The sequence below is a fragment of the Pygoscelis adeliae genome, unplaced genomic scaffold (assembly GCF_000699105.1).
Source record: "Pygoscelis adeliae isolate BGI_AS28 unplaced genomic scaffold, ASM69910v1 Scaffold664, whole genome shotgun sequence".
Classification (NCBI taxonomy): domain Eukaryota; kingdom Metazoa; phylum Chordata; class Aves; order Sphenisciformes; family Spheniscidae; genus Pygoscelis; species Pygoscelis adeliae.
In genome coordinates, this window is record NW_008824762.1 from 1489124 (window position 1) to 1498040 (window position 8917).

The window sequence follows — 8917 nt, forward strand, 5'->3', positions numbered from 1 at the left end:
GTGTAGATGCACTTCAGTTGGGCTATTGATCCCACCACCTTTTTTGGGGGAGAAACCCTAATTCCTATCTGACCATTCTCAGGCACTTCCATGGTTTCTAACACATCCATAACCCTTGCGTCTTTGCTGCCACACGGATCTCCATCCCCTACCTCCACTGAGATGGCAGACTGAAGGACCTCACTAGCACACCATTCCTCAAATATTGGCGTGCCGCCCCCAGGCTTATCTCTAGCGAGCCTGGTTTTATCCCTTTCCCCCTTCAAATCTAGTTTAAAGCTCTTTCAATGAGCCCTGCTAACTCCTGTGCAAAGATCCTTTTCCCCCTTTGAGACAGGTGTACCCTGTCTGTCGCCAGCAGGCCTGGTGTCGTGTAGATCAACCCATGATCAAAAAACCCAAAATTCTGCTGGGGACACCAGGCTGGGAGCAAGGTGTTGATCTTGCCTGTTGAACAGGTTCTTCCTGTTTCTTCCCTCACCATTCCCTGCAACTGGAAAGATAGAGAACACTACTTGTGCTCCTGATCCCTTAACCAGTCATCCCAAGGCCCTGAAATCTCTCTTGATTGCCCTTGGAGAAAAGGGCGAGGGACTATTGCTTTATTTAGAGACATGCTCGTATGTCCAGGTGGCCCCTGTTATCCACGTGGGGGGTGAAGTCCAAGCAGAAAGGATGCTCTTCCCGTCTGCACACGCTGTGACACATTGTTATGGCACATAGTGTCAGGGCACTGCAGCCCCTGGGTCCTCTCTGCCTCCCTTTGCCAGCATCAGAGGATGGTGAGAGCCACTGGGGAACGAGGGAAACCCTGATGGCATGTGTGGTGATGGGTTATGGGGGGCCTGAGCCCTTAGTCCTCGTGGGAATTCCAGGCCTGGTACATCAGCCACTTCCCACTGGATTTCACGTGCTAGTGTAGCATCCACTTCCCAGAAGTGCCTTTGTGCTGGCACCAGACAGGGCACCCGGGCACGCAGCTGTAACTCCACACATGCTGCATTTATTCCAGACCAAGTGGCTTTTCACTCCAGTTGCTTCTTCCCACCTTCCAAATCTCCCAGTGCTTCTGCAAGAAGTGCTGTGAAGTCTAAGCCAGCAACGTGAAGCCTCCAAGCCCAGGGTCTGCATGGTCCTCTGGGACCCTCGTTTCTGGAGCTGAGCTCTTTAACTCAGTTGCTCCTGCCACTCAGTTTTTGTGTTCATGGCAAAGGCCAGCAGATCAGGCCACTTTCTAACAGGGGAGCCCAGAAAGAGCAATGCTTTGCACAGGCTTTTGAAACATGTGTGTAGGAGGGGAGCTTGTCCATGAATAGCTCCAACAAATTTTAACTGAGTAAGGAGCAGGAGGAAAGTCACTGACCCGTTGCCCCGAGCCACCTGAAGGTGTAGAGCATTTGGAGGTCATTCATTAAAGGCAGTGCTGGCTACACACACGCTTGCAAATCCGCACCCACAAACCTTCAATGCTGCTCAGCATCATCCTGATCTGAGACACAGAAGCGTTAGGGCACTCATGGACCAGCTTTCCAGAAATAAACAAATGCTGCTTTGTCCACATCTCCCCTCCTGTGTTTCAATCTACTTTGAGTTACTGGAGCCAAGAAATTAAAATACCTTGGGTCTGGGGCTTGGGATGAAACTACTGATCTCTCCAGCCCATGACACATGGAAAATTGAATCAGAAGCTGTAGGGACTTGCAGAGAGCAGGCAGGCTTTTTCCTTCCCCCCACCAAAATTTCCCCATGATGCCCCACTAATTTCACTACTTCATTTAAGTCTGGAGTCCTAAAGGGGTGTCCCTGTTTCCTCACTGTGGTTAGTGACCTCAGGCCTGGAAAAAGACACACAGAGACTGCAGTTTGGAGGAGAGAGCAGGAGTTTGCATTCCCCCCCACCTCATACAGCTGGGCACCATCACTGGCAAAGTCTTTGCCTCCCGCTAGAGAGCAGAGCAACCAGCAGAGAGCCAAAGCCAGGCCCTGGACAGACCAACATACTTATAGACATTGCCCCAGTCTCTAAACCACAGCATGCTGCTGTAATGTCTCGCCAGTCCAGATGATGCTAATTAAGCAGTAGTGCCTGGATACAATGTGCTTCCTTACGTCCGAGGCACTAATGGTGCTCAGCAAAGGCATGCAGCAATTAGTCCATCTTCAGGTGTTGCCCCCACAATAAATCAATAGCTATTAAGGATAATTTATCCTATTTTTTAACAGTCACACAGTTTCCCCCATTCTGAATCTTGATTTCAGTTACCAGCCTGCAGTGGGGCTTATTAAACCACAGTGCTTTTGAACTCAGAAGAGAAAGAATGTGGGTCCTCTGATGCCTTTCACAGCCACTTACATCAAGATGTGCTTTACCTGTTGCATGCACATCTGCAAATGTCCACCGAGAATCAGGGTTGGAGAGACCAGAGCATCAGAACTAACACCCCTTGTGCCATGCCAGGACGTATTTGATCACAGGGGAGCAGTAAAGTGAAAAGGGTGGCAGGATCAGAGAGGAGAGCTGTAAGAGCTCCCTGTCTACCTCCTCCGTCCCTCATGCCAACACAGAGGAGTCCCAGCATGAGTTCGGGGTTAATGGCACAACTCTAGACACACGGGGTCTCAAGATACTGCTCTGCCAAAGACTGTGTGTCCTGTTGTAGCAAATCCCATAACTCCTTCATCCCCATCTGCCTCTGGGGACAGTAGCATACCTGCGGTCTCCAGTGAGTGAACACATTCAAAGGGCTGTGAGGTGTTACAGCACTATCGTGGTCACACTGGTGTTTTCAACAGGACGAAAATGAATGTGGGAATTGTCAAAAGACAGAAAGAGCAGACATCCGAGGGATGTCCCCAGTAGCACCAAGCAGAACATGGGGTCTCTTTAGACCAGCCCCCAACAACTCTTTCTAAGTGTCTCAGATGTATGGATCACTGTGCGCAGGGAAGGAAAACCCACGCAGGTAAAAACCACTTGCTCTCAGAAACAAAAATAGAAATGAGAATAAATAGACTTTGAAATGTCTCTAGTACCTTTACCTGCAGAGGGTTCTTTGTGCTTATGGCAATGACGTGATACTTGTAGTAACACAGCTCACAGCTCCAGCAGCCTCTCTCGCTAATCCATTTAATCAGACATGGCTGGTGCGTGCACTTCACTGATCCGTCGCATCGACATGGACTCAGCAACTCCCCCTGAAAAAGAGAGACAGCATCAGTGAGGCTCCCCTCCTCCCACAGGGCCTGAGCACGGCATGGCATGGCACGGCAAAAGCTCCATCATCCACCCATTTGCTCTTTGTTCCTTTTTACCTGGTTTGGCTTAGGTAATCGTGCTGCCTCCATCCATTTTCCCTCTAATAATTCTTGGCTGATGTGAACAGAGTTTGACAGGGATGTAACAGTCTCAAATACTTGGGTCCTACAATTTTTTGTGGAAAGAGACAGCTGGGTAGATGAAAGATGCCTAATATCACCGCTGAATGAAAAGCTAGACGAGCACAGCTCTTACTAGACACCAGAGCACCCACACTAGACCACAACAAGTGGGGACAGCTCCGTTGGCAACCAGATGCCACTCTTTCACTGCTCAGGTTTCTGTCTCTCTGCTACCTGTTTTAGAAAGTGAGGTTGGCGGTGGGGATAGCTGTGAGACAGCCTCTGCTGCAGGCTGGTGTCCTGCTCAGCCCAGGGCGGCTTCCTCGAGCCTAGCCGGACAGGAGGGGGAGCACAGACGTGGTGGCCCTTGGACTTTCTGCACAGGCTGGCTCGTGCTGGCCATGGAGGTGCTGCTCCTCTCTGGGAGCTGGACTGAGCCCAGCACCATGCAGTACCTCCCAGGGCTTGCCAGGCAGTAGGAGTTTGCAGCACTAGACACAGGTCTCTCCTTCCCAATGCTCCCGGACTGGGAGGGACGAACCTGACCATGGGTGGCAGTTGTGTGCTTTAGGTCCAGGTCTTTGTGTACCCATAGCCCAGCAGGGAAAAGGTTCTCAAATTTCACCCCCCCATCCACTTCTCCCAGACAGTCTGTCCCAAAAGTGAGTCATACTGATGGATAGGCCGTAGGGCTGGCTATTTTCACCCTAGAAGTGAGCAAGATGGAGAACAAATTGTGTCCTGGCTTGTGACACACAGACACTTATGAGTGGTGGCTGAAACGCTGATCCTCCTGGCTTGCTCCCTTGTTTCTGGTGTAGCTTTAAACAGGGGTATCCAGAAAACCTCAATATTATTCTGATCCAGCTGCTATCGTCCTGTTCACCATGGGACTAAATTCCCCTCTGCACACACAAGCTCAGGAGCTCATTTTACAGCCATTTGCCATCACTTATTTAGGGAAGAACAGAGCCATTACATTTTACTCCCCACCTTTTAGTGTTTAAAAGCCACAGTATAGACCCCAATTGTCTATTTAGCTGTGCTCCAAGATTTAAAAGCTTTTAAAGGCAGAACGAGAATATCTACGGGATGGGGAAGGCTGGCATCATACTTTCAGTGTTGGGGAGAGGATATTTCCTCCTACACCTCTAGATCAGCCCCATCATTACCACCGATGTAGAACAAAGATAACAGACCCTAGTCTCTGAGGCTGCTGCACATGGTAAAAGACATCCATCCCACCTGCCTTGGGTCAGGAAACCAGATCCTGCTCTTGCTAACCCTGGTGGGAAACTGCCTTAGCTTTCAGGGTACCACATCAGGTCTCAGGACCTGAAGAACTGAGCACCACGCTAGGCAAGAGTGATACTTTTTTTTATGAAACCTAATGCAAACATGTTAATCATTTCATTTGCTTCAGCTAGGTGACCTAAAAATGTCATCTTCCATTAAATTCTAGCAAAACTGTAAATAACTGTTTACGTTACAAAACCAGGCTCAGCTCTACCTGTCACTGGTTTTCATTACACACAGGAGGGGACGCAAAGGGAGAGGGGGAGCAAGGAGCGTTGTAGGATCCGTGAACCTTTTTCACCTGGAAAGGTGTGACAGGACAAGCCAGGAGAAAGGAAGCAGGGAAGGATTAGACAGGAGGAAGGTGCCTGTGGGAAGGAGCACTGACACTTGGCGTTCAGACTCCCCGTGGGAGATGCAGTTTGAGGGGCTCAGGGTCGCCTGTGCATGTTTGTGCCCCTTGCTGGGACTGGGGTGGGAAAGCACAAGTGTGATAAGGAACCTGCATGAGCATGTACTGCCAGCCAGGATGCAAAACGGGAGGGATCAGGGCTTAGCACAGCTCCTCTGCTCCCCCGCTCACCAAACCTCTTCCACACCAAGAGCTACTCTGGTACAAGGACGGCTGCTCTGTGCCTCTAGGCTACTCTCCTCATCTCAGTCCCTGGTATTTTATTTTCTCAACAGCCTCACTCCTCAGTGCACAAGTATGATCCCAGCACCAAGCAGGTAACACAGAAACCTCCCAGCTCTACAGCATCCCTGCCTTTCCACCTCACCGCACACCAGGGTCCTCTGTGGGGCTCAAAAGGGTGGGTGAGGGACCTGGGTTTTGACTAATGAGCAGCTGGAGGCACCGGTGATGAGGGATCAGGAATGGGGCAGAATGGAGCAGGAACTAAGAGCAACAACCTCCAGGCAAAGGCAGAAGAGAAAAGCTGTAGTTGGAGCCTGGACTCACGTTGGCTTCTTGGGCTCTGTAATAAATGCGTCTAAAAAATCTGAGCTTGTCTCTTCAGAGCCAAGAGATGTCCATAAACATCCTACACTGCCGTGGGCACCTGGTCCCCCTTCCCTAATTGGGATGCTCCAACCTAGACAGTCCTGCCGGCTTCTGCAGGAGCTCAGGACTCAACTGTGGAGATGAATCCCCCAGTATCTTGACTTTGCAAATCCGGCAAAAACCTGATTTATCACATTTTCTCCAGCCATGTGAAATATTATATCCTTGTGTGTGGTGCACAGCTATTTTTGCGTACTGTGAAGCCCAATTCTGTCCACAGCAGGCATTTGTAAAACACTGCCACACGCACACATGCGCACACGCACTCCTGTACCAGCAGAAAAATAAACACCAGGGGCATATTAAAGGAATAAATCCTTTATACAGCAAAGGAGAAGGAGTCTCATCGCTGGCTGTACAGTGAGCTCAGGAGCAGTCCATCAGCTGCGATGCGCATGTAGGATTTGCTGTGCAGAGACCTCTGCTAAAACCTACATGCATGTAAAAGCAAGCCCAAAATGAGGTGAAGATCACAGCAATTAGAGATGGAAATTAAATCCCCACGCCCATTTTTGTAGGTTTGTAGAAGTCAGCTCTGCACAACATATTCTCCAGTGCTTCAAACAACAGCGTTCCCACCAATTCCCTTTGGGGACTGCTGTCCAAAGACCCTTTGAAGGGTCTACTTCCCAATACTTATTTTTGCAATTTTCCTTTGTACAGTTACAACCCATCGCTCAGATCATTTCTGAGCAGCATTTCTGCTTTATCAGCAACTAGTGGAGAAATGCTCCCCAGCTGCAAGCTGAATCCTCAGCTTGCTCAGTACCATTTTCTTCCCCTGAAACAACCAAGTGGGCTTAGGACTCAGGGCACCTGCCTTTTTTTTGTTGTTATCCAAGTCTAAATTAGGGTTCATGGCAAAGGTGGAAAACCAGAGTTAACAAAAAGGGAAGGGTGGCTCTGGCTTCAGCCATAATCCTCTCAACATTTCATCAACATGGATGAAATACACTTCCCTATATACTATTACTCTTCCCTGCTCCTGGGAAGAGTAATATATTAAGCAATTATGTATAATATTCTTTCCTTATTTCTGGCTGTGATGGGAGCTTGTCTTTAGGAGCAGCAGCGGCAAGGCCAGGCTGAACTGGCTTTACCCTGAGGAAGACGATACTGCTGGAGACGAACCAGGAGTGCGGGTCTGTTCCAGCTCTGTCCTTTCCTTATGAATTCCCAGTCTGTGCCCCTTGCAATACGTTTGAGAGGTTAATGATTATCTGGGCCCTGCTATTTTAAGCCTACTGGGAGGAGTTCTGAGAAAGGATGGAAAAATTATTGCCAGCACACGCTTCTGATGCTTGGTATATCTAGGGAGAAAACGACGTCAGGAGCAGCGTCACCCCTGTTGTGTGCTGGTGTCAGTGTTTCGCCCAGCTGTTTTATCTGTCATTTATCAGTCCTGGGAGCCCATCCACGCATCACTACCAAAGCTGCAGGTGCTCACCCACCAGCAGGCGGTCACGGGATGTGTTTCCTAGGCCTGTTCTTTTAACTATAAATTAAGTATAGCAAATTTGCCCACCCGGTCTCCTTTGAACATGGCAGTGCTGGGGACGATGGTGTCACTGGGCCAGGACTGGTCTTCTGGACTCTCCCAGCTCCAGCTGTGATGACCTACATCTGCTGCCTGGGCGGCTCCTGAGCACCAGCTCAGCTGGAAAGAGCCACATTAGCAACATCCTGCTACCACAACTATTAAAGCAAACATTTTGAAAACCAGTGCAAGCTGTACAGCAAACCAGGGTGGCTGATGGTGATCTTAACACCTGCAGTTTTTCCTCAACTGTGTGTTTTCCCTGCTCAGGTGTACAAAGTAGCGTCAGTCGTTAGCATCGCCTGCAGGACCAGTGCTCCAGGCCAGACCGGGACAGTGAGAAGAAGCTGAAAGAGTCATCCACTTCACAAGGGCTACAATCTCTCTCTGGGTATGCACATGCAGCTGCCACTGCTCACAGGAGTAGCTGCATGTACGGATCTTACTGCTAGCATTTATCTGAGTTTGTCTTGTTTGGAAAAGGAAACCAGGAATATTTAATTTCAGGTCTTCAACTGAGTCTCCTAAATACCCTTAAATCTTCACATTGACTTTAAATGCAATGGGAAGTTTTATGGCAAATAAATGCCAAATGATTTCTATATTAGGAACATAATTACAGAGGAATTAAATCCGATGGCAACGAGAAACCCATTGTTACAGAGCTGGTAAACTTCAATAAACAGGTACTAATGATCACTCTGTCTTCACACACACTTACAGGAACTGCCCCTCCATGCTTTTAAACCTAAACACAGACGTTACTATCAGCATCTCAAATGTTTCCTGTGAGTACCCTCCTGTGTGCGAACTCTGTGCCAGCCAGCCACAGACAACAAGGGACATGAAATAAGTATCTGTGAATATATATACATATATATATGTATACTGAATGAAAATTCTCCGGCATTGTGGGAGATTGATGCAGAGTGTGGACCCAGCGAGGAGTGGACTTATGTCTCCTGTGGTGTCAGGACAGCACAGGACACGATTGTGTATGGGACTCCGTGGTGAGGTGGCATGTCCCCAGGCACCCCAGCAGAGCAGGGTGCTGACCCCAGTCTCCATCTTGGCAGCAATTTGCCAAAAGACTTTCCTTGGGGGGGGATCCCATGACTGAGCAGCTCCCTAAAACCTGGGGAACCTATAGGAAAATCTGTGTGAGTGATTATAAAAAGAAATCACCCAGACTCCTTGCAGCTCCCTTCCCGCTCCCAGGTGCCACCACTGCTGCCATGCCACCTCTGTGACCAGAATGGCTCATCCCACAGCTTCCCTGCAAGACCAGGCATCCCTGTGGCATGCAGAGGCGCTGCTGCCCCATGCCAGGCAAGATCCGTGTGCCCTGGGGTGCAATAAGCACCCCACACCCCAGCAGCAAGAGAAAACACAGCCTCATAAAGGAGCAGAGAAAAATCCAGCTCTGGACAACTATTTCTGTTGCTCATCCTTGGCTTTAAGCCTGTGGCTGCCTGGCTGAAGTTTTTGGTGTGGGATCTTGGGCTGGGAGTTCCCTGGGGCAGGATCACATCTCTGTGGGGCGCTGGCATGGTAGAGGTGTGGGTCCCTCTCTGGGGCTCCTTATCTCCATGGCAGTACGAGTGACCAGCCCCAGCCAGGCACGGCAGCCTGGGGGCTCCGAG

The 8917-nt window shown here is 49.6% G+C and overlaps 1 protein-coding gene across 1 annotated transcript in view; it reads right to left on the reverse strand.

The window, feature by feature from the left end:
• MARCH4 (membrane-associated ring finger (C3HC4) 4, E3 ubiquitin protein ligase) overlaps positions 1-8917 on the reverse strand; it is a 127109-nt gene that overhangs the window by 31778 nt on the left and 86414 nt on the right. Inside the window, exon 2 of the mRNA XM_009323548.1 lies at positions 3040-3195. Coding sequence (XP_009321823.1) covers positions 3040-3195 — 156 coding nt within the window. The remainder of the gene's footprint in view (positions 1-3039; positions 3196-8917) is intronic.